Below are 24,358 nucleotides of genomic sequence, written 5' to 3' on the forward strand. Positions count from 1 at the left end.
GCGGCCCTGGCCACCGCCTCTTCACCTGGGCGGCGCGCACGCGCGGGTGGGCGGCGGGGACGCGCGCTGGGCCGGGCGGCGGTAGCTGGGCGGCAGCGCCCCCTGGGGACAGGCGCTGGGATCTCAGGCGGCCAAGAGGATGGCCGCCTGCCGCGCACACTTGGTAGCTGCTAACAAAGTTAGAAAAGTAGTTCGTGGAGCTTTTCGCGAGGACAATTCATTATGATTCTGTCACCCTGCTCCAAAACCCACTCCCGCCTCTCTACTCACACCCTGCCCATTTTTGAAGTGGTGGTTCAAGCACAGACTGAAAAATAATAATAATGGCTAACATTTTGGAGGCACCAAAAATGCCCAGAGCTGTTCTCAGCGCCTTAGAGAACTTTTAACAAACTTGCCACACGACTAGGAAGTGGAGCAGCTGCGGTTTCACGCAGGTCATTTGACTTAGGAGCCGCAGCGTTCAACCACGTCTGACTACCTCCAATCTCCAGTGGCCCATTTTCTCTTCCACTCATCCAAGCATGTCATCAGACATGACCTTATATGATTATTAAGTTTTTAATATATCTATGTATCATCTCTCCAGGATTATTGCAGATGACTTGAGCATGGGACTATCCTTTGGGCATCCACCAAATAGCTATTGTACTACTTTGCATATATAAATATGAAATCCATATTGGTTCAATGGAATGAAGTGAGTTGTAAGTAGTCTCCAATTTATTGACACATTGGTTGAGCTTGGAAAATTGTTTTTGAACTTAGAATGAGTTTTCCCAAAGAAAATATACTACAAATGACTTTCTTTTCTTTCTTTTTTTTTTTTTTTTTCTTTTTCTAGAGACAAATTATCCCTCTGTCACCCAGGCTGGAGTGCAATGGTGAAATCACAGCTCACTGCAACCTCAAACTCCTGGGCTCAAGCAATCCTCCAGCCTCAACCTCCCGAGCAGCTAGGACTACAGGTGTATGATACCATGCCCAGCTATTTTTATAAATAAATGACTTTCTAAGGTATCTACATTTATTCAGTCCTGTGTTTCTGTTAGGACATCTTCTATTACAAAATCTACTAGGAAATCTAGAGGCCTCCAAGGACCTGGCTGGGCTTCAACTCTGCATGAGTTTGAGATGAGTAAACCAGACTGAAGGACCTTGCCCAAGGCCTGCTTCAGCTGCCAGCCACCCACGCTTGCCAAGAGAAAGGAAAGTGGCTTTGTCACCTCCTGAGGGACTGCCTTTGACATCAGAAAACCACCGCAACCCCTGGCACCAGCAGAGCTGGGCTGCATCTGACTACCGTTAGCAGCTGTCCTTCAGAAGGAGGAGATCCACCTGTCTGGATCTCAGTGTCCTCATTCGTGGAATAAAAGCTCTGGAATAAGGTAGGACTGACCTATGGTTGGGTCATTTGTGGAGATGTTGGTCAGTGGCTAAGTAGGTTATTGCATAGGGTATGGCTGTATTCCTAATGTTTGTATTGGCATGTTTAAACATAAGCAGAACTGAACTTCAAAACGGAAAGAAAGAAATCTCGAACTGTGTGACTTTAGAGTATCCAGGGACCACACCCCAAAACCTATTGGTAAATTACATGTGTGTGTTCCCTGAGCCCTTGTGGGTGTTAAAAATTAGGGCAAAATCCCAGGTTCCAGGAAAAGAAACATTAAGGCTTGCAGACTGAGAGGGTTGCAGAAATTGTACAGTGGGTAGGAGCTATGGTGGGATACAATGTGGTTTCCAAATGGCCAAAGTAAGAGATCCTGATTTTAATCAACATCTTATATAGGAACCCAACATATAAAACACATATACAACATATGCAAAGGGTATTTTATTAATTTCTTAAGTCCAAATTAATGTAAAATTAGGCATTGATGCTCTCTTGATGAACCCACATCTTTCAATGGGGCTCACTATTAGCCTCAGGATTCCAGTTTACTTTTGTATGTTGTTTTTATTGTACAGTGTCAAGGAAATTCTGGTTTGTATAACTACGCAGTAATTTGTTACCTGTACAACTTTACATTCAGCATTTCTAGGCCAATGTGCAGTTACAACCTTATTAATCAATGACACACTTGAGCAAAATTCAGGTATGTGCAAAGCTGGCAGGAGAGACAGAATGCTGAGGTCTGTATTCAATCGAGGTAACCTAGAGCAGATTAGCTCATTATGCACGTTCTCTGTGACAAAATTTGAGTAGAAACACATTTGGAGATGCATGTTTTTGTTACAGTTTAAAATATACTAAAAATAAAACAAGTAAGTTTATATCCCCAATCATGAGACGCACAGACACCATGAGCCTCCTGATGTGATCTCCTGAAAAAGACACGTATCATTGACCTGCTAAAAATACATAAATGGAATCTAATCATGAAGAAACATCAAACAAACTCACATTAAGGGACATCCTACAAAACAATTGACCTGTATTCTTCAAAAATATCAATGGTGTGAAAGACAAAGAGGCTGAGGCACATCACAGTTAAAGGCAATGTGTGATTCTGGACTGGATCTCCAACCAGAAAAGTGTAAAGGACATTATTAGGATAATTGGTGAAATTCAAATATGGACTCGATGTTAGATAGTAGAATAGTATCAATGTTAGTTTTTCTGAACTTGATCATTTTACTGGGATTCTGCAAGATAATGTCCTTGTTTCTAGCATATATCTGCTAAAGTATTTAGGAGTAAAATGATGTCTCAAACTGTTTGGCAAGAACAATAAAAATAATAATAAGGAGATGAGGAGGTGGAAGGAGGGTATGGATATATGTTGGTAGACATATAAATGATTAAAACAAATGATGCAAAATACTAACAACTGGTAAAGTCGCTAAAAATACATGGGACTTTTGAGGGGATTTTCTTTTGTACTATCCTCACAACTTTTCTGTAACTTTGAAATTAGTTTGAAATTTATTTTATTTATTTATTTATTTATTTTGAGACAGAGTCTCGCTGTGTCGCCCAGGCTGGAGTGCAGTGACACGATCTTGGCTCACTGCAACCTCCACCTCCAGGGTTCAAGCAAGTCTCCTGCCTCAGCCTCCTGAGTAGCTGGGACTACAGGCGTGTGCCACCATGCTCGGCTAATTTTTGTATTTTTAGTAGAAACGGGGCTTCGTCATGTTGGTCAGGCTGGTCTCAAGCTCCTGACCTCATGATCTGACCACGTCAGCCTCCCAAAGTGCTGGGATTACAGGTGTGAGCCACCATACTCGGCTTGAAATTTAAACTTAAAAATTAAATAGCAATCTAAAACTGTCCTAAAATAAATTTTTTTACTTTAAAAAATTAAATAGCACTTAGAAATAAAAGTCACATCAGAATTTTGCAAACCTTCCAGAACTGAAGAACCAGCAGATATTTTTGAAAACCCTGGTCCAGGGTACTTCTTAGCTCTGTTTGGCATAGATGTGCTAGGAGATTATAAACACTGAACAGGTAATTCTAAAAACAAAAATAATTAGATGTCAAATATATCCATATACCCTGGAGAAGGTACATCCTGTTTTCTGCCTGAAATTCTCCCTGCCACCCCACCCCTTACTCCTATGACCTAGCTAACTTCTGCTCATCCCTCCGTTCTCAGTCTCAACATCACTTCCTCCAAGAAATCTTCCATAATCTCCTAAATCAGAATTGGCTGTTCCTCCTCTCATACAGCATCCTGGAAGTGCTGCCCCCATTACAGCACTAAATGCCCTTGAGCCTATTGTCCATCTCTTTCACTTGTTTGTAAGGGCCATGAGGGCTGGAAGCTGTCTTTTCTGTTTTTTGATGTAAACGTAACTCTGGCACCTCCTAGCATAGTGCCTAAGAGATGAAGTGCTTAATAAACACTTGCTTGATAAATGAATATGAAATGGTCTATGAACCTATGGGTCATAAAATGTGAGACTGTAAATCCATCCCCGTTGGTAGATTTTCTGCATTGCAAATTAGTCATTGTACAACATTAACCTCAGTCTCATCTCCTGCCCCGGAAGCAGATCTCAGGGCTGTGTTTGTTTCTCCCCTGGGGCCAGGCCTGCACACTGTGTGTTCACACTGACCAAAAGCTGCTGTTCCAAAAACCCTTCAGTAGTTACCAGTGGCTGCAGAGGGTCTACTCTTGATGATCCACGAAAATCAACCCTGAATTTTCCACCGCAAATGTTTATTCCCTTTCAACTTTCCCAGAATGTTTCTGGGCTGCCCTGCCCTCCCTCCCTTTACCAGACGACTCTTTCAGCATGAGTCTGGCAAGATAGAAACAGGACGGCTAGGAAAACAACAACGACGACAACAATAGTCACACAGCATATTCTAAGGGCATTTTATAAATTTATTTTATAATCCCATATTATCACAGAGCAGAAGTAGAAAGGCAAATGTCTCTTGCAAAATAACCTCATTATGTACTTACAGCGATAGAGAAATGATTTGGAACTCTGCCTTAGAAAATATCCAAAACATACCTCCTTCTCTTTACTGCATGAGCCTGGATTTGAACTAAGAATGATACATCAGAAATAGCATATGTACTTTTCATGGTTTCTGAAGCCTAAAAATTATTTAAGTATAAAGAGACCTGACAGTTGGCTCTCTGATGTCATTGATGAATTTACCCACCTGTAGAGTCCCGTCTCTCCCCTAACCCTCCAACTGACAATATAGACATCTCACAGGACAAAGGAAAGGGAGTTTTCATGGCAGGGATCACTACCCTAAACCATCCTGAAAGCCCAAAAAGTGATTTTTAAAGTTCATCTTCTCACCTCTAACTCTTAAAGACAGAAGACTAGCCAGCCAATTGCTAATGACTTGGCTTGGAGTTCTAGAGACTTCTTTTTCCCCATCGTTCCTGTGATCCAGCTGTGCTTACCTGTGATGGTGTTGAGTTGGGGACAGGAGTGACTGTGATACCACAGACAGAGTTCCTTTTAACTAATCAAGCTAAGCACAGAGGGAGTTGGGAGATGTCAGCTGAAGAGGGGAGGAGATAGAGGAGGAAGAGAAGGAAGGAGCTACTACTACAAGGGTGTCCGTAGCAAGAGGAGAGTAGCAAGGTACTGCTTCTCAATTTTAGGTTTCATCATCCTTTAATAAAAACATGTGGACTTCCAGCTGGGCACAGTGGCTCACGCCTGTAATCCCAGCACTTTGGGAGGCCTAGGCGGGTGGATCATGATGAGGTCAAGAGTTCAAGAGCAGCCTGGCCAACATAGTGAAACCCCATTTCTACTAAAATTACAAAAATTAGTTGGGCATGGTGGTGCCCACTTGTAGTCCTAGTTACTTGGGAGGCTGAGGCAGGAGAATTGCTTGAACCCAGGAGGCAGAGGTTGCAGTGAGCTGAAATCGTGCCACAGCACTGCAGCCTGGGCAACAGAGCGAGACTCTGTCTCAAAACAAAACAAAACAAAAAACACCTGTGGACTTTTTCTCTTGAGACACATATATTAAGCACATACACAGAACAGTTTGCACGTGGGCCACCTCTTCACCTCCACCCCTGGAAGTAACCTCTCTTCTACGGGCCCCAAGTTAAGGACTCCTGAGCTAAGGGAAAGATCACACCACAATTCCTGATTGTTATGGAATGGAGAAGAATTGCAGCAAGCCATTACCGTCAGTATCCTGTGAGTCACCAGACAGGGACTGTCCCAATAACTCATCCCCCTGTGTGGGCAGACAAGCCACAGATGTAAGGCCACAGGAAAGATAGAATCAGAGGGTGGAGGCGGACAACCTGGAACTGCTTCCAGAATGATTCCTGCTAGCTATGACGTAGTTTCTGACTATAAACATTGAAAGGGAATGCATCTTTTTAGTAATTATGGAAGTGTTTATCACGCTTTGTTGGAGTTGGCTGTTCAGGCATATCCCTAAACTGTCTAGGACAGGTGCCGTGCCCAGCTCATCCTCATATCTACAACCCCTCAAGCTGTGCCTGGTACCCAACGGGTATTTCTGGAGTAGAGTAGGTGAATTAATTAGCAAGTTAATTAGTAAATGGATGTGTGTAGATGTATTGTTCCATTTCAAGGGCCATATGACCTTTCCTTAAGCCCCAAACCAGATAATCACTAAATCTCAAGTAATTCTGGCCATTGGAAGCAGTCCTAGAGCTAGAAAGTTTGAGAGTATGATAGGAACCCATGAGAGGGAAAACAAAAAGACATACCACAATCTATTCATGGATTGATGGTGTCTTAAGGCAGGATGTCTCAAGCTTTAAAGTGTAGAAGAATCACTTAGGGGGCCAGGCGCAGTGGCTTATGCCGTAATCCCAGCACTTTGGGAGGCTGAGGTAGGTGGATTATGAGGTCAAGAGATCGAGACCATCCTGGCCAACATGGTGAAACCCCATCTCTACTAAAAATACAAAAATTAGCTGGACATGATGGCAGGTGCCTGTAGTCCCAGCTACTCAGGAGGCTGAGGCAGGAGAATTGCTTGAACCCGGGAGGCGGAGGTTGCAGTGAGCCGAGATCGTGCCACTCCTTTCCAGCCTGGTGACAGAGCAAGACTGCGTCTCAAAAAAACCAAAAACAAACAAACAAAAAAATCACTTAGGGATCTTGTCAAAATGCAGAGTTTGATTTAGTAGGTCCCAGTCCTGAAATTCTGCTTTTCTAATAAGCTCCCAATTGATGCTGATGCTGCTGGTTCTGAGACCACACTTTAAGTAGCAAGATTCTAAGGACTAGAATGTTGTTACTTAAACATGTTTAAGTATGATGATATATATAAAGGAGGATGTTTGGTCATATCAAACATCCTTCTTTATAGATGGACAAACTGAGTCCCAGGAAGAGTGGCTGACTAACTAGATCGAAGTGAGGCAATGGTAGAGCTGAGACCAGAACTCAAAATATCTGGTTTGGGTCATGTAATGGGTAGTTCCCACTACCCAACATGGACATTCAATTAAGAGATAGAGCCGGGAGGCTGGGGCAGGAGAATTGCTTGAACTCAGGAGGCAGAGGTTCCCGGGTGAGCCAATATCGGACCACTGCACTCTACCCTGGGTGACAGAGTGAGACTCTGTCTCCAAAAAAAAAAAAAAAAAGACATTGTATTTCATGAGACGAAGTTCAGGAGGTAAGGTAAGGAGAAGTGAGGGAGAGCAACACCCTAGATCTTCTCTGGGTAACCCCAGAACTTCTGTTCCTTTCCCTTTTCTAAATATTGGGATGATGTCTTCCTTTTCTCTGTCCCCTTTTTCTCCTAAAAGCTTAGAGTAGAAGTTAAAGAGGAGATATTCTTGGGACTGGAAGAAAAAACCATTCCAATTCCAAGTACTTTGCTACTTTGTCAGCTGGAGGGAAGAAAGGTATTGGAATGGTTTTCTTCCAAACCCAACAATATCTAGTAACTAGTGCAAGATATGATAGTAATAAATAGTACTAGATACTACAACAACGACTACAATATCAAATACCTAGTACTAGTTAGTACTAGTTTCATCTAGCATTCACATTGGGTCAGTATCTGCAGAATTGACATTCCAGGAAGAGTGCAACATCATATTTAGGGTGATGGATAATCTGCTCCCCCAAACCGCTTTCCTCTAGAGTTTTTAGAGGAATTTATCTAGAGTTTCTAGAGTTTATTTATCTAGTTAATTTATCTAGAGTTTCTCAGTTTATCTAGAGTTTCTCAGTCTTTCAACTGGTAAGCTGCAGCAGTATCCATCTGCTAGGGTTAAGATCCTGAATTAAAATGCACGGCATGACCCTCTGACTTTTTCCAATCAACTGGATTAATTCTTCAGAATATCTAGAGGTATAAATAATATGAGCCAGGCTTATATCCAGATCTGACAACCTGAACCCCAAATAAATTATACAGGGGAAAATTTCAATCTAGGAGATCCCAGAGGTCATGTAACCCAATATCCCATCCAATGCCTGAATCCCCTCTGTAATATGCCACAATGTCTGCACCTACCTGGGACATTTGCCTCATTAGGCTTCCCTCATGCCCAGAAGATATATCTACATAAAAACAGCTCACTCATCTGTAATCCCAGCACTTTGGGAGGCCGAGCGGGTGAATCACGAGGTCAGGAGTTCGAGACCAGCCTGGCCAACATGGTGAAACCCCGTCTCTGCTAAAAATACAAAAATTAGCTGGGCATGGTGTTGCATGCCTGTAATCGCAGCTACTCAGGAGGCTGAGGCAGGAGAATCACTTGAACCCTGGAGGCGGAGGTTGCAGTGAGCCAAGATCGTGCCACTACACTCCAGCCTGGGCGACAGAGCAAGACTCCATCTCAAAACAAAATGAACAAACAAACAGCTCACTCACTCTTAGTGCTGAACCACTGCCCAGACTCGCTCCATGCCCTGTATGCCAACCATCTCCCAACTGTCCCATCTTCGTTTTCCTCATTATCCCTATTTATGAGCTTGACTTGTCCTTTGGAGTTGATATGCCACCAAGGTAGGACCAGCTTGAAGTGAATTGTAATCAAGTTGGGGGGCCAAGGTCAGGGCCAGGTAGAAAGGAGCCTCCTACTTTTCTCCAGTTGACATGTCTTTAGGGTTTCTGTCCATAAAATTCCAACTCTGATTTCACTGATCTTTTTGAGGTCCAGCGTCTCAATGTCTCAGTCTGACTTTGCTTGTCTCCTCACAATGTCACTTTCTCTTAGTGTTCTCATCCTTTCCAAGTCTCTACTTAGCTCTCCTGAACTGAATAGGATTCGGTTCAGAGTAGCATCCTCCCCGTACTCAGGAGGCAGTGGTGGCACAGTGGTACCCAAACTTTAGGTACCTGCACCAGAGGCTTAGAGATCTGAATTTTAATAAGCAACTGAGGAGATTCTGCTGCAGGTGGGCAGGGGGCCAACCAAACTTGGGGAAATATTGAGAGGAATTTTGGTGTCATACACTGGAGTTCAAGTGCTAGGTCTGTATGACCTTGAACAAATTAGCTCATTTGCATAAGCCTCAGTTTCCTCACCTTTAATAAAGATGAGAAAAACCCACCTCCAAGTGTGAAGTGAGGTGACATCTATAAAGTGCTTTGTGTAATTTAATGTGGGCAGTAAGCACTCAGTAAATACAAGCTAGCATTGCTATTAGTGCAATTGCTGCTTTTATCTTCAGAATAGGGAGTTATTAGAAGCAGATAATTTGTGGCATGCCCTTTTTAGCAGACTGAGATTTCTAATTGATGCCTGTGAGTCTCTGATCACCCTGTGATTTTACTCGATGTGAGTTTTATGATTCCTGTTGTTGATTTATTACCATTTACATGTATAGCCCTGGGCCTTGCACTTAGTAGGGGATCAAAATTTCCTCTGTGTGTGTGTGTGTGTGTGTGTGTGTGTGTGTGTGTGTTTAAAATAAGAGACAGAGTCTAGCTCTGTCAGACTGGAGTGCAGTGGTGCCATCACAGCTCACTGCAGCCTCAAACTCCTGGGCTCAAACAACTCTCCTACCTTACCCTCCTGAGTAGCTAGGACTATATGGGACTACAGGCACGTGCCACCATGCTTGGCTTATTTATTTATTTATTTATTTAAATTTTTCTGTAGAGACAGGGTTTCCTATGTTGCTCAGGCTGGTCTCAAACTCGGGCTTAACCAATCCTCCTGCCTTGGCCTCCCAAAATGCTGGGATTAGAAGCATAAGCCACTGCACCTGGCCTTCTTGAAAATATTTGAATGAGTGAAGGCCCTCTATGCTACACCCTCACTGCCACATCACATTTCTTCTTCCCATTCCCCGAGTGCTCTCCGGCATCTTCCTGACATACAGCCCTGGTTTACATCCCTCCTGGCACAACTCTTCCCATTTCCCTGTTCCACGTGAAGAGTGCCATCCCGTGGAGCCTTGATTGTTATCTGCCAATTTGTATTTACTTATTTGCATTAAAACTTCTGATTCACTCTGTTAAAGTGTGACTTGAATTTATTTAAAATAATGAGAAAAAAAACAACAAAAACAAAACAAAACGAAAAACCTTCTGATTTACTCTATCGTACATGCTCTGTGTATATATGGCATTTTATTTTATTTTATTTTATTTTGTTTTGTTTTGTTTTGTTTTGTGGCAGAATCTCACTCTGTTGCCCAGGCTGGAGTGCAGTGGTGTGATCCCGCTCACTGCAACCTCCACCTCCCAGGTTCAAGCAATTCTCCTGCCTTAGCTTCCCGAGTAGCTGGGATTACAGGCGCCTGCCACCACACCTGACTAATTTTTGTATTTTTAGTAGAGACGGGGTTTCACCATATTGGCCGGGCTGATATTGAACTCCTGACCTCAAGTGATCTGCCCACCTTGGCCTCCCAAAGTGTTGGGATTACAGGCGTGAGCCACCGCACCCGGCCATAAAACTCGCATTTTAAAATAGAGAGTTAAAAGGTGAGACTGGTGACTTGAGAGTAAGAGTTGGGGGTGGGGTGGGGGCATGGTTTTCACAACCAGGCAACAAGGAACTACTTTCTCCTTTCATACTTGTTCCTTTCCAGTACATAGAGGTATTCTGTTTAGTTTTTGTTGTCGTTGTTAACTCAGGCACTATTCAGATTTTTTTTTCAGGGTTTTAAATTCAGGACTTTGCAGAGTATCAAAGAAATAATTCAGAAGAATTCAACCTACACTATAAATAAGTTACATTTGAATACATGTAGCAATGAATTGATACATGTAGCAATTATGTAGAGCACATGTGTAACTACAAACATTGTGGGGCTCTGGTGTTCAGTTTTGGAAGGAGGTAGAATGTGAGTTAGAAAGCAAAGGCTCCAGGGCTGGCTCTGCCACTCAGACACTGTATATGACCCTGTACAAGTCACTTAAGCCCTCTGAACCTCAGTGTCCTTCTCTGTTAAGTGGAGTAATGCTAATATCTTACCTCATAGCATTGCTCTGGTAATTAAATGGGATAAAGAATGTTAGTGTGGCGTCTGGGACATAGTTAGGGCTCCTAAGTTGACAGCACTATTATTATCTGTCATTCCCTTTCACCGGGGCTTTGGTGCAACTTATAACCAGTGGTAGGGGAAAGAGTGTTCTGATCTGGTTTTTCTCTCTTTTGACACCCTGGTTCTCTGGTGTCCTCTTATCTGTTCGTTCGTGTCAGGCTGGTCACTTCCTTGTAGCTGAGCTTATATACTAATTGCAGGAAGTTCACGGCCTATCTACGATTTCTCAAAGTTCAGTCTTGTAGATACAGTGACTTCCTGGCATTCTTGTTCATGCTGTCACCCGAGTTCCTAATTGCTGTTGCATAACCAGGTACATGCTTGCCTTTCAGAGGATGCGTTTTTCTCCTGATGCAAATACAAATACAAGGCATAAGTGCAATGTCTGTGCATAGATGCCTCCTCCACTCCAACCCAAAGCTTGTGTAGTTGTTTCAGGAAGGTTTCATAGATAAATAAATTCCGTATCTGGTTGGTCATTAGATTCACCTGGCATGCTTTAGAAAAATCTGTCTTCCAGGTTTCACGCCAAGTCTTTTGAATATAAATCTTAGCGGCTAAGAATCATGTAATAAAAACACCTTGAGTTAGGTACAATAAAAGAATAACTTCTGAAATGACTGTTGCCTGGTAGATTAATGGCCATTGCATCAAAGTAGCCTCTCTTGTTTGGAGTCTACACCTAATCTCGCTCTCTTTTTTTTTTTTTTTTTTTGAAACAGGGTCTCACTCTGTCACCCAGAATGGAGTGCAGTGGCATGATCATGGCTCACTGCAGCCTCCAACTCCTGGGCTCAGGTGATCCCCCCACCTCAGCCTCCCAAGTAGCTGGGACCACAGGCATGTACCACCATGCCTGACAATTTTTTATTTTTATTTTTTGTAGAGACAGGGTTTCACCACATCGCCCAGGCTGGTCTCAAACTCCTGGAGTCAAGTGATCCTCCCACCTCGGCCTACCAAAATGCTGGGATTATAGGTGTGAGCCACTGTGCCGGCCTACACCTAATATCTATTATAGATTCTGAGAGCCTTCATCTTTGCAGGTGTGATCACTAATTTAATTAGGAAAGCATACCTTCAAGCCCTCCCTATAAAACCTTTTCGGAGCATACACTTGCATACAGCCAGTGCTCCGAGCTAGTGGCCTAAGGATTGAGCTTTCAGCATGTATTTCATTTGTTTAAATGACCTAAGATTCCCTAAGAACAAGACTGAGCTTTATTTCCCAGTCAAAAAGAAGTATGTGTGGGCCAACTCAGCCACTGGGAAGAAGAGGAGGTGGAGAAAGAAGAGGAGGAAGGAAGCCTATTTTAGTTACGTGGGGAAAATCCTAAAGCAAGTGAGTTGGTGCACTCTTAGAATGGCCAAGAGAGGTATCATGTTAGTGGCCCTGGGTATGATCTTGACTTCAACTTACTGTGATACAGGAGTCCTTCACACATTGTGTTCCTGAAACGTTATGTGCCAACAGCTTTTCTAAACTGGATCTGCTAATGGCTGCTGTCTTCTCTCGCTTCGTTTTCTTTCTTTTGGCAGCAACTCTGAACACCTGAGCTCTTAATGAATGTCTCTCTCGTATCTGTTGACAGGCAATCTGTAAATCTGTAAACTGATTCTTTTTTCTTTTTTTTGAGACGGGGTCTTGCTCTGTAACCCAGACTAAAGTGCACTATTGCAATCATAGCTCACTGCAGCCTCCAACTCCTGGGCTCAAATGATTCTCCCACCTCAACCTCCCAAGTAGGTGAGACTATAAGCCCACACCACCACCATGCCTAGCTAATTTGTTTGTTTGTTTTAGTGGGTTTTAATTTTTTTAGATAGGGTCTCACTACGTTACCCAGGCTGGTTTTGAACTACTGGACTCAAGCAATCCTCCTATGTTGACCTCCCAAAGTGTTGGAATTATAGACATGAGCCACTGCACCTGGCCTAAACTGATTCTTAAATGCCCTCTCCTTTTCTTGTAGAGCGGGTATTCGCCATCTAGTCTGTTCTGTAACTTTGAAGAGTGGCATAGATCGGTTTTCGTCAAATGATGCTCTGTATTTCTAATATTTCTTAGGAGGGGTAGGCACCCTTGTTCCTTCCTCTTGCCCACCCAACCTCACCCTGTGGCATACAAAATTGGTAGAAAACAATCAGGAAAGTCTTCCCCCTCAAAAGCTGGGGAGATTCAAAAGAGGTGAGGAGATTGTATGAAATCTTGACTGAATTTTATGCCTTCAGGACAAGGAAGTAAGTTTGAGTGTTCACGTGTGTCATACCACAGCTTCCATATTCCAGTAATATCATCTAGAATCTGTTGCTTATCCTGGGAAAAGAAGGGGAAAATGGGATTAAGGAAAGATGGGAGAGGAGAGAAGGTGCGTGATATGTAGTGAGGATATATAGAGCAGAGCTTCTCAACCGTAGCCCCGTTGACATTTTGGGGCTGGTTAACTCTTTGTTGTGGGGTTCTGTGCATTGTAGGAAGGTAAGCGGCCTCTATGGCCTCTATCTGCTAGCTGCCAGTTGCACCCTCCCTCGCAGTTGTGACAACCAAAAATGTTCAGGCATTGCTGAATGTCCTCTGGAGGGCAAGATTACGCCTAGTGGAGAACCGCTGCTCTAGACCCGTAGGGCTGATAGGGCCCTCTATAGGAGTACTTGCATTAAGTAGTCCTTTGGGCATTCCCTGGACATTGCCCTCTAATTAGCCTTTCTTTGGCTTGTTCTTAACTGTGTGGTCCTGGCGGGCCACCTTGTACCTCCCAAGGCTTGCATCTGTGGCTGGAGTCACTGTCTCAGGGCACCATAAGGATAAAGCAAGATATTGGTTGGATAAATGTATTGAGGGTCTAAGTGGTCTAAGTGCAAGCCTTGTTTGCTGTGGGAACTCAGATGAAAATGATGCAGCCTTTATTGTAAAGGGACTCACAATCCTGTGGTGGGAGAAAGTGTTGAGGAGAAAGTATTTCTCGATTATTAGAACCAGGAAAAACTTTTTTAATCTCACCTCAAGCCTCCCTCTCCCTCTCACCCCCCATCTTCCCCTTCTTCCCTCCCTCCCCTCTCTCTCTCTCTGTCTCACACACACACACACACACACAGCAAAAAGAAGCTGAGAGCAGTGTGAAAATATGACTTCCTCAATATGTCTCGTGTCCAAGCAGAGCTAGGATTAGAGCCTTGGGTAAATGATTCTCAGAACAGCTTCTTTTTACTACTCTGGCTGTCTCCCTAACAAACAAGGACACTAATGACATGTAGCAACGTCTGATACAGGGCCTGAGAGCAGAGAGTGCCAAAGTCCTCAGTGGGAGGAGGAACTTAGTAAGTGTGTGTGGAACACAGATAAGGGAGCTGGCACTTGGGGAGGAGCCTTACAGGATGGATAGGATCTGAAGAGTGCAGTTAGGTGTCAGCACAGTAGATAGAAGTGACAGATGAACAGTGGGGTGAAGGCTGGAAAACACAGGGACATATCCGAGGAAAACCAAGTTTTCCAGCCTGGCTGAAGACCACAAGGAAGTAATAGGAAGGAAGAGAGGCTGAAGATTGAGAAATGTTAAAGCAAAATGCTTAGTAAAGTGAAATATAACATGGGAAAGCGCATTCTAAACTAAGTGTTTTCTATCTTCAGAAGGTGTTGGACGTTAACTCCACTTCTATTAGGAAAAACCAAGCCACAAAAGTTGAAGTGACTGGAATTAGTCTGTGTTATCCAAACAAAGGTTATCTTTCTCACCAGCTCCAAATTCCCCTCCCTCTCTTCTTTCTCATCCCAAGAAACTGCTGATAGGTACGATGGACCCCCAAAATCTGAGATAGGTCTCAGTTAACTTAGAAAGTTTATTTTGTCAAGGTTGAGGATGTGTGTCCGTGACATAGTCTCAGGAGGTTCTGATGACATGTGTCCAAGGTGGTAGGGGCACAGTGTGGTTTTACATATTTTAGGGAGACATGAGACATCAATCAATATGTGTAAGATGTATACTGGTTCGGTCTGGAAAGGTGAGACAACTCGAGGCGAAGGTGGGACAACTCAAAGTGTGGAGGAGGCTTCCAGGTCATAGGTAGATAGGAGACAAATGATTGTATTCTATTGAGTTTCTGATTAGCCTCTCCAAATGAGGGAATCAGATATGTATTTATCTCAGTGAGTAGGGGGGTGACCTTGAATAGAATGGAAGGCAGGTTTGTCCTAAGCAGTTCCCAGTTTGGCTTTTCTCTTTAGTGATTTTGGGGGTCCCAAGATTTATTTTCATTTCACATTCCCCCTTTTAAAAAATCTTTTGGAGAAAACATTTTAGGAGATAATTAATCTGGTCTCAGGTTTCGTCTGATCCCTCATGGCTAGGATGGCTTATTTTTAGATAGGTAGGTTTTGAGTTATTAGGAAAGTTCATTTTTAGTAGGTTGTGAAGTCTCGTGTCCTATGAAGAGAAAGTAGGGGGAGGAAGGGAGAAAAACAAAAACAAAAGAGCAATTTTGGAAAACTGGTATAGGCTATATTACTCTGAAGTCCATACTTTAGTAGGCAGATATGAAAGTGGCTTATGTATGTAAATAGGTTGCTATTATTTTCTTCCGCAGTTTAAGTTGTCTAGTTTCAGTTCGTAGGGCTTTATGAAAGCACAGCTTAGTTTTCAGTGACTCTAAATTGGGAAGGGTGGAGGGGGAAAAGAAAAAAATGGAAAACATTATTTTGGAGACTTGTGGCCAAGAAAAATTAGAATTTGGTTTAAACTGTAGAAAACAGTAAAAATTAAACAACATTAAGCAAGACTAGAATCTAATAACAGGTGTCCTATAGTTTTTGAAATATAATTTTTCTCTCTATTTTCCCATTTTTATTAAAGACAAATCATGCTAGGACTGATTTCTTTTATTATACTTGGCCTGATTACTTGTATATAGTGTAGTAGGAAAAAATTTTTAACATAGGCTTTTAAATTGGCTTTGATGGAACTTTGTTCCATAGAAAGAATCTTAGATAAGAGTTTTTAAAAGCCAAGCCCAGTCATGTATTTGTACCATCAAATACCTATGAGTTGGATGAATTCGTCTCCTCTTGAGGTTCCGAGATAAACTTGGGGCTCCTGGGCCTGTCAGAAAGTAATATTCTTTACTCATCATAGGTCAGCCTGGCTGAAGACCTTTATAGGGACTGTGCCAACAAGGTATGAGAGGCCAGTTTTCCCAAGGGGCTTTTATTGGCTCCGTAAGTCAAGTGTGATTCTTTAAAGGAAAGCACACCATTCCCGTCAAAGTCTTGGTGAAATAACCAGTTTCTCTAATTATGTCCTGTTATAAATGAAAATAGATTATTACTGTACTTATGTAAATAATTGTATTTTCAAAAGTTAAGAATACTCATAAATAGTTTCCAAATTCTGGAGAAATCAAAGAAAAACAAGTATGTTTTAAAATTTGTTTCATAGGCATATACTAAATTGTTAAAAGTTGTCAATAGCTCAAAAGAAAAGTTTCCTTGACTATGAAAAAAACAAAGCAAAGGATCAGCAATAAAGTTTTAAGTAAAAAGTCAAAAAGATTATTTCAGTCTTCTATTAGGTCACTCCATATAATTAATTCTTGTTCTGTTTGATATTTATAAACATTTCTGTTTTCCGTGAGTCTTAAATGTTTTTCTTCTATTCTAATGTCACAGTCTCCAAAGTTATCAGAAATTTGTATTCGAGAGTATCTGTTAGAGCATTATAGTTGTTTATAAAGCCACCTTCTAAAGAGTACCAAAGCAAGACAACAATTGTCTGTGGATGACAGTTTTAGGTCAGTCATAGTTGACATACAAATGACAAGGAAATTTGTTACTTATGTGGCACACAATAATTTAACATAACAATTAAAATTATTGATAGTGTATACTAAGTCATATCAGAATTATAGGAATTTCCCATAATTTTGGAACATATACCAATAACATATTTATATAAATACAGCCCAAATAAAATATCATTTTATATTTGACTTGTTTCCTGTGTAATTTGTACATCAAATAAGTCAAACTAGGACTTTTGGGAAACCCAATATCTTAAAGGATTAATTTTTGGACTTTAGGGAACCTCATATCTTAAAGGATTAATTAGGTCAGAAAAAAGACATAATTTATAATTTGATTTTGGAAATTTTGTAAAATATCAAAAGTTAAAAACACCTGATATCACAGGTCATTATAAAACAAGTCATTCATCTGACCAAAGTGATAACTCAAGGATTTCAAGAAAAGGCAAAAACTTTCATTGTTTGAGAGAGGACACTTAATTTTCCAAACGATAAGTCCTAATAAACAGTATGAAGCCAATTAAAAAAAAAATTTTTTTTTTTTGAGATGGAGTCTTGCTCTGTCGCCCAGGATGGAGTGCAGTGGTGTGATCTTGGCTCACTGCAAGCTCCATCTCCGGGGTTCACGCTGTTCTCCTGCCTCAGCCTCCCTAGTAGCTGGGACTACAGGTGCCTGCCCCCATACCTGGCTAATTTTTTGTATTTTTAGTAAAGACGGGGTTTCACCATGTTAGCCAGGATGGTCTAGATCTCCTGACCTCATGATCTGCCCACTTTGGCCTCCCAAAGTGCTGGGATTATGGGTGTGAGCCACCACACCTGGCCCTTGTTTTTAAAAATTTTATAAGCAATCTATAAAATTTTAATCTTGGCCGGGTGTGGTGACTCAAGCCTGTAATCCCAACACTTTGGGAGACTGAGGCAGGTGTATCACCTGAGGTCAGGAGTTTGAGACCAGCCTGGCCAACATGGTGAAACCCTGTCTCTACTGAAAATACAAAAATTAGCTGGGCATGGTGGCATGTGCCTATAATCTCAGTTAATTGGAAGGCTGAAGCAGGAGAATCGCTTGAATCGGGAGGTGGAGGTTGTAGTGAGCCATTATCATGGTACTGCACTCCAGCCTGGGTGACAGAGCGAGACTGTCTCAAAAAAAAATTTTGTTTTTTAAATCTTGACCATAAGATATAATTTCCATATACCTTTTATAACTTTTATTAAGGAGTCCGTTAATGTTTCAAAAAAACCTTGTTAATCTGACATAGGGGCTTATGTGTTGGTCTTTAATCAGTGTGTCTTTGACATTAATTATTAATTTATAGGGAAACTGAACTTATTTTATCTCTCAAAATTGGCCCTTACAATCTCACATATTCACCTCTTCTGTGATAGTCCCTGGGCCTTGAGGAGTTGAATAATTTTATTTTGTGGCCCTATGACTCAGGAATGTAGTTTATTTTAATTGGCATCTTCTATTGGGCCTGAAGATGAGGCTTTAATTGTTCTCAGTGTTTAAGATTTAGCAGGACTTGGTGTCCTTTTTAGTCCCAGGAGTCGAAGTCCTGTAACTCAATGTCACAAGTACTTTGAAAGTACATACAGAAAAATACATGGATGTAATAACTTTAATTTAAAAAAAAAAATTTATCTCAGTTTTTTCCCTAAGCAAACCAAAACTTAATCATAGGAATTGTTTCAATAAAATGTAAGATCTGTTAGACCAGTTACCAAAAGGTAAAAGACCTTCTATACTGTACAGAATATTATGTTGGAAGAAGACATTCCTTTAGACCTTCAAGAAAACATTGTTAGTATTGATCCACAATAAACAGAACTCAAGGAAAAATGATTTATGAGCTGAAAATGAGTTGAAGAGGAGCATACTATTTTGTGTCCTTTAAAAGGAGAAAGAAAACTGAAAACGGTGAGATGCAATAAAAGTTGAACTTTGGGCTAAAAAAAGTTAAAATCTCTTATAATTTATTAAGAGAAAGTCAATCCCTTAAGAAAATGTCATTGTTCTAACCAATTATTTAGTTTTTAAATGTCAAGCCCAATTTCTAGAAAGATGATTATACTTTAATAGACAACTTGATCATATAAAACTTTTTTTAAACACTGAATTTTCTTATTGTGACTTACACAGACCGTTCATGACATGTTTGGACTTTCTGGCTTGTCCTGAACATCCCTCTTTCTTAAACAATCAGTCATTTCACTTTAGGACTAAATCTACCATACAAGACTCTTTCTCATATAAAATTATTTCTCTTTATGCTTTCTTACCAAAAAAACAACAACAACAACAAAAAAACACCTCTTTACTTTTATAGCTTTCCTCACATCTTTCTTATTTCTTGGTTTCTTTTATCTTGTTTTATACATAACCTTTAAATACATTTTAAATTAGACAGAAGTCATTTACCTAGATTATTTATAAAAACTGTGATAGTTGTCATTTAAAGTTATGGAACCATCATTGTAAAGTTATAACTGAGACAGTGAAAAAGATCTGACATAACTGACTCGATCTCGTTTTTAACTTCCAAATTGTCCTTGTTCATTTTGGGGTGTAGGCTGAAATAACTTTGGGAGGAATTTATAGTTTAGCTTTGAAACAAAGATGATAACAATCCCTTCCCCAAATAAACCTTACTGCCTGTAGACTAGACCATCGAAAGTCACAAGATTAGGAGTTATAATAATCTTACTAAATTTAAGATGTAGTTTTTATTAAATGAATATCAATATTTATTAAAGATTACACAAGTTGGCCAGGCGCGGTGGCTCACGTCTGTAATCCCAGCACTTTGGGAGGCCAAGGCAGGCAGATCACGAGGTCAGGAGATTGAGACCATCCTTGATAACATGGTAAAACCCCATCTTTACTAAAAATACAAAAAATTAGCCAGGCGTGGTGGTGGGTGCCTGTAGTCCCAGCTACTTGGGAGGCTGAGGCAGGAGAATGGTGTGAACCTGGGAGGTGGAGCTTGCAGTGAGCCGAGATTGCGCCACTGCACTCCATCCTGGGCGACAGAGCGAGACTCCATCTCAAAAAAAAAAAAAAAAAAAAAAAATTACACTACACAAGCAAAGATAATTCTGTTTTTGGGCTGTGTTTATAGTTTTGTAACCCCTATACCAAATTTTGACACCTTTATAGTATTTGGCAGGGATAACAATGAAATTGTTTAATAAATGCAAACAACAATGTATGTTGGCAGTTATTAAGATATTTCTAATATTACTTTACCAACAATGTTAAAGTTAGTTTATTAAAGATTTTACTTGTTATATAAACTTGAGAGAGCATTTGATTAGTCTTTTCTTTTTTCCTGATAAAGTATTTGATTCAAGTGTTTTGTATTCTTAAGCCAATTGGAGTTCTTTTATATATTTTCAGTAGTGAAATATTATATATACAACACATAAATACATAGATGTATTAGGCATGCCAATAGAAGTACTTCCTATCAATTCATAAAAAACTTTTTTTTCCTATCTTAGACTTTCAAATTCTTGACAACCTGTTTTATTATCTTAGGCACTTGTCAGTTAAATAGTCTTAAACTTGTATGTTAAAGGAAACAACTCAGGTAAAAATCTAATAGCAAAATTTACATCGTAAGTTACAGAGAGTAAAAGTCTGTGTCAGAGGGACATTAAAATGGATTTAATTGTCATTTGAACATAAAATTATAGAAATTATAAAGTCCTTTTAAATACACACACACGCACCCTATAGTTTTTACTTCAGAACTTTAGCCATGAGATAAATACAAATTCACCAGCTTGCAAAATGAACATGTTGGATCTGAACAGTAGTTTTTATCTGAAGAGAAAAATAATAGCAGATTTAAAGCAGACAGAAAAGAAAAATAGAGAAAAAGAATTTAGGAACTCTATAGTTTACAGGTCAACATTAGGGCTCTTTTTCTTTAATGTAAATGTGTACAAAGACCATATTCCATTTTACATAAACTCTGGCAAGTAGAGGTGTCATAAAACCTATGGAGTGTTCGAAAGGGGGTCATTCTTATTTTCTCCTCATTCTTAGATTATTTCTCACTTTTTTTTCTGAAGAGGGGGAACTGAGCTGTGGCCTCAGGTTTTTTGTGTGGTGGGTTGATGTGTGCTGCTTGTGGCCACACTCCACAATGTGTCACCACTAGGTTGTTGCACCCTCTTACACGTCTGTTTCTCTCTCCAGAGGTCTAAGACTTCTGAGAGGGTTCAAAATGCCGGGTGATCAGTCTTTATACATGTTTCCTGGATGAGTCCTTTTTAAAATTAACTTTTGTTGGAGATTTCCCTGTGGGGTTGTTGTATGTCATGGGGGTCAACCCCCAGACACTTCCACAAGGCCCCTGGTCACCCAGGGGCACCTTTCAGCCAGGAGGAGAAAATGCCCTTTCTCTTCAGAGCTGAGAAAACTCAGTTTTTCATTTATCTATGAAAACAACAGTTCAGTTCCTCATGTAAATGTACACAGACAAGCCGAATCGAGATAAATTTTGGGAGACAAAGTAATAGACAAGACCTCTTAGAATGCATCTCCGAACTAGAATTAGGATCCTTACACAACAGCTTCCTAGGAGAGAAAAAAATAAACAATAGCCAAGGGCATTTCCTGTAAACTGTGTTCAACTATCCCTACTTTGTAGTTCTCATCCGCCATTACACACATCAAGGTCAAATCCTCTAACAGTACAAGATAATGTCTGGTACCCCCAAAGCCAAAGAGGTCAGGTCATGTAATACAGAAAAACAGATACTCAGACCTAAGAAAAATCTGCCTATGACTCTTGAAACTCAACAAAGAAAACAGAACACCCCAAAAGGGGTGACTGGCACCTTTGTTCTGAATTCTTTTAAAGGGTTCAAGTCATTAGAAGCCTTCTCTAGATTTTTTTTGGTACTGTAGATGGCAAAGGGGAAAGGAAGTATAGGGTGGAAGAAAAGTTTCATTTACTTTTCTTTATTTTTTTTAAGACAGGAAGTAAACACTGAAACCAAACACATTTTTAAAACTCTTTTATAGTCGTGAGGAATTTTAGTCAAATGAGAGAGGTTTTGTTACCCATAATTTGGAATTTTCACTTGGATTTAATCAAGTCAGGTAAAGCTGGTCAAATCTGATGGGAGAAAGACTGAAACAACGAAAACCCAACAATATGATCATTCAGTGTTCTAATGGCAAGAAAAAATTCAGACCAGCTGGTGGTTAAACTTTAGCCAAGACAAAACTCCAGTTCAGTTATTTACCTCGGGATGGGTCTGAGGCTGAAGACTGCTTTCTACCATCCTAGAAGCAGGAACAAAAGCCTCCAACTCTTCTTCCCTGCTGAGAGTGAGCTCAAACTCCGTTAAAGGAGTTACCTGCCTTCCCTTGCCTTCCTTGTTGGAAGCAAGTAAAACTCCAAAAAAAAAAAAAAAAAAAAAAAATGGGAGGAGTTGTACAGCAAAATAAACTTTAGTTCTTGACTAAATCTGAGGAGATAAGGAATTCTCTGGAGGGGGTGCTCGCAGACTTCCGTAAATTGTCCTATTGGTTTGAGCCATAAAGTTAGCTCATACTGGTACCAAGCACCAACAGAAGATTTGTCAAAGGTCAGGGGCATCTCTACTGAGAATCCCTTTATGGTTACCAAAATGTGAACCCAGAAAATCTGAGACAGGTCTCAGTTAATTTTCGTGTGTGTGGTTGTGTGTGTGTGTGTGTGTATGTGTGTGTGTGTGTTTTGTCAGTTAATTTAGAAAGTTTATTTTGTTAAGGTTGAGGATGTATTCCATGACACAGTCTCAGGAGGCTCTGATGACATATGCCCAAGGTGGTAGGGGCACAATGTGTTTTGCATATTTTAGGGAGACACGAGACAGCAATCAATATGTGTAAGATGCACATTGGTTCCATCTGGAAAGGGGACAACTTGAGGTGAAGGCGGGACAACTCAAAGTGGGGAGGAGGCTTCCAGGTCATAGGTAGATAGGAGACGAATGGTTGTATTCTACTGAGTTTCTGATTAGCTTCTCCAAATGAGGCAATCAGATATGTATTTATCTCAGTAGACGGGTGACTTTGAATAGAATGGGAGGCAAGTTTGTCCTAAGCAGTTCCCAGTTTGACTTTTTCCTTTAGTTTAGTATTTTGGGGTCCTAAGATTTATTTTCCTTTCACAGTACAACAGCCTGTTTCATCAAATGCCTGTCATTGCCCCTTTAGGTGGTTTATCATTATTTTTTAATTCATCATTCAACTTGAAGGTCGCTTATGTTGTTCCACTTGTACATGAATTCATAGAAACCATGAGTACTGGGTGCTGGGTCAGACCACAACTGTTCACTGTGGGAAGCCTTTATTTCTGTCTCACCTTTGTGCTATTTCTCCCCTAGATCCACCCTGATTTCAGCGGGCGCTCCTGGGTCTTGTATGCACTAGGTGCTCTGAATGCTTGGCAACTGGAATCGGTTAGCCTGGAGGCATTTAGACTGTCCTTCTACAACCACAGAAGAGCCATCACTGGCAGAGAGATCCTTGGCGCAGTTAAGCAGAGATCTTCTCAGAAGAGCTTTTGAACAAATGAAGTTGTTCGGAATGGCCTTGTTAAAATGACTCACTTGTCAAAACAATTGGATGTGTTGGAAGGCTGGGTTGGAAGACAAGATGTCTGAGAAGCTGTCCTACTGCATGAGGAGTTTCACTGCTACACACCTAATCTCCGGGTCCTGTGTTTTTGGCCTCCAGCTTACTTCGTGAACATAATAAAGGAAAGGCATTTTCTCTTGTGCATGCTGTGTGTGCACGTGTGTATGTGCTTGTTGTCTATGGCTTTTAATTTCTTATGTATGCTAATCCCCTGTTTTGCGCTTACCCATTGTATTCTTTGAAGGACACAACTAGATCGATGAGACTGTATAGCCATCATCTCTCTCCACTCTGGACTGAGGGTGGAGATGGCTGCACTAGAATGAACTGAGATCACAAAGGACTGGGGGGCAAAGTGGAGGGCACAGATGTGGGGGTATTAACCCAGGGAGAGGGGAGCTTGAAAGTAGACAGTATTGTCCAAACTTGCAGTGTAATGAGGACTGCTACCAGCTTCTGGCTTTCTCCCTATCCACCTGTGCCTGCCTCTCCAACCCCTACCCACAACCTTTGCTTTGGCCATAATCTTCCCTTTTACCTGGCTTGTGTAGATAGCTATGGCTCTTGGCAGTGTTGAGACATTGTTTAGACTACATGAGGAAAGATGATTTTTAAAATTTAAGCACCTCTGCCATGATTTATGGGAACTAAAGCAAAAGGAATCTGCTTGCTCTTTGAGTATAAGAATTGTGGCATTGATTATCTATGTAGCACTTATGTATAATAACGTGTGTAATAAGTGTGCAAGTGTCAAATGTATAATCTGGTCCCAACTGTGGGAAAAAGACAATTATAATAGTATGATAAAATCAAGGGCAGGCATGGTGACTCAAGCCTGTAATCCCAATACTTTGGGAGGCAGAGGTGGGCAGATCGCTTGAGCCCAGGGGTTGGAGACCAGCCTGGGCAACATGGCAAAACTTTGTCTCTATTGAAAATATAACAATTTGCTGGGTGTGGTGGCATGTGCCTATAATCCCA

The 24,358-nt window shown here is 41.0% G+C and overlaps 1 protein-coding gene across 2 annotated transcripts; it reads left to right on the forward strand.

Moving 5' to 3' along the window:
• Positions 1–126: 126 nt before the first annotated feature.
• Positions 127–23,519, forward strand: H2BN1 (H2B.N variant histone 1). Of its 2 annotated transcripts, XR_500834.3 has the most exons (3): positions 127–707; positions 845–1,388; positions 23,125–23,519. XR_500834.3 is itself a non-coding variant. In XM_073004845.1 (2 exons), exons 1-2 carry the CDS (start codon positions 12,107–12,109, stop codon positions 23,305–23,307), a joined length of 357 nt encoding a protein of 118 aa, XP_072860946.1. In that variant the 5' UTR covers positions 11,996–12,106; the 3' UTR covers positions 23,308–23,519. The 2 variants fall into 2 exon arrangements, 1 of the variants encoding a protein (XP_072860946.1); XM_073004845.1 differs by lacking the exons at positions 127–707; positions 845–1,388 and adding an exon at positions 11,996–12,280.
• Positions 23,520–24,358: the final 839 nt, after the last annotated feature.

This window comes from Chlorocebus sabaeus, chromosome 16 (assembly GCF_047675955.1).
Source record: "Chlorocebus sabaeus isolate Y175 chromosome 16, mChlSab1.0.hap1, whole genome shotgun sequence".
In the NCBI taxonomy this organism is placed as follows: Eukaryota; Metazoa; Chordata; class Mammalia; order Primates; family Cercopithecidae; genus Chlorocebus; species Chlorocebus sabaeus.

Coding starts and splice junctions, on each gene's coding strand:
- H2BN1 (XM_073004845.1), top strand. CDS start 12,107: ATGTATTTCATTTGTTTAAATGACCTAAGATTCCCTAAGAACAAGACT. Junction 12,281..23,124: donor TGGGGAAAATCCTAAAGCAA/GTGAGTTGGTGC, acceptor TTTCTCCCCTAG/ATCCACCCTGATTTCAGCGG.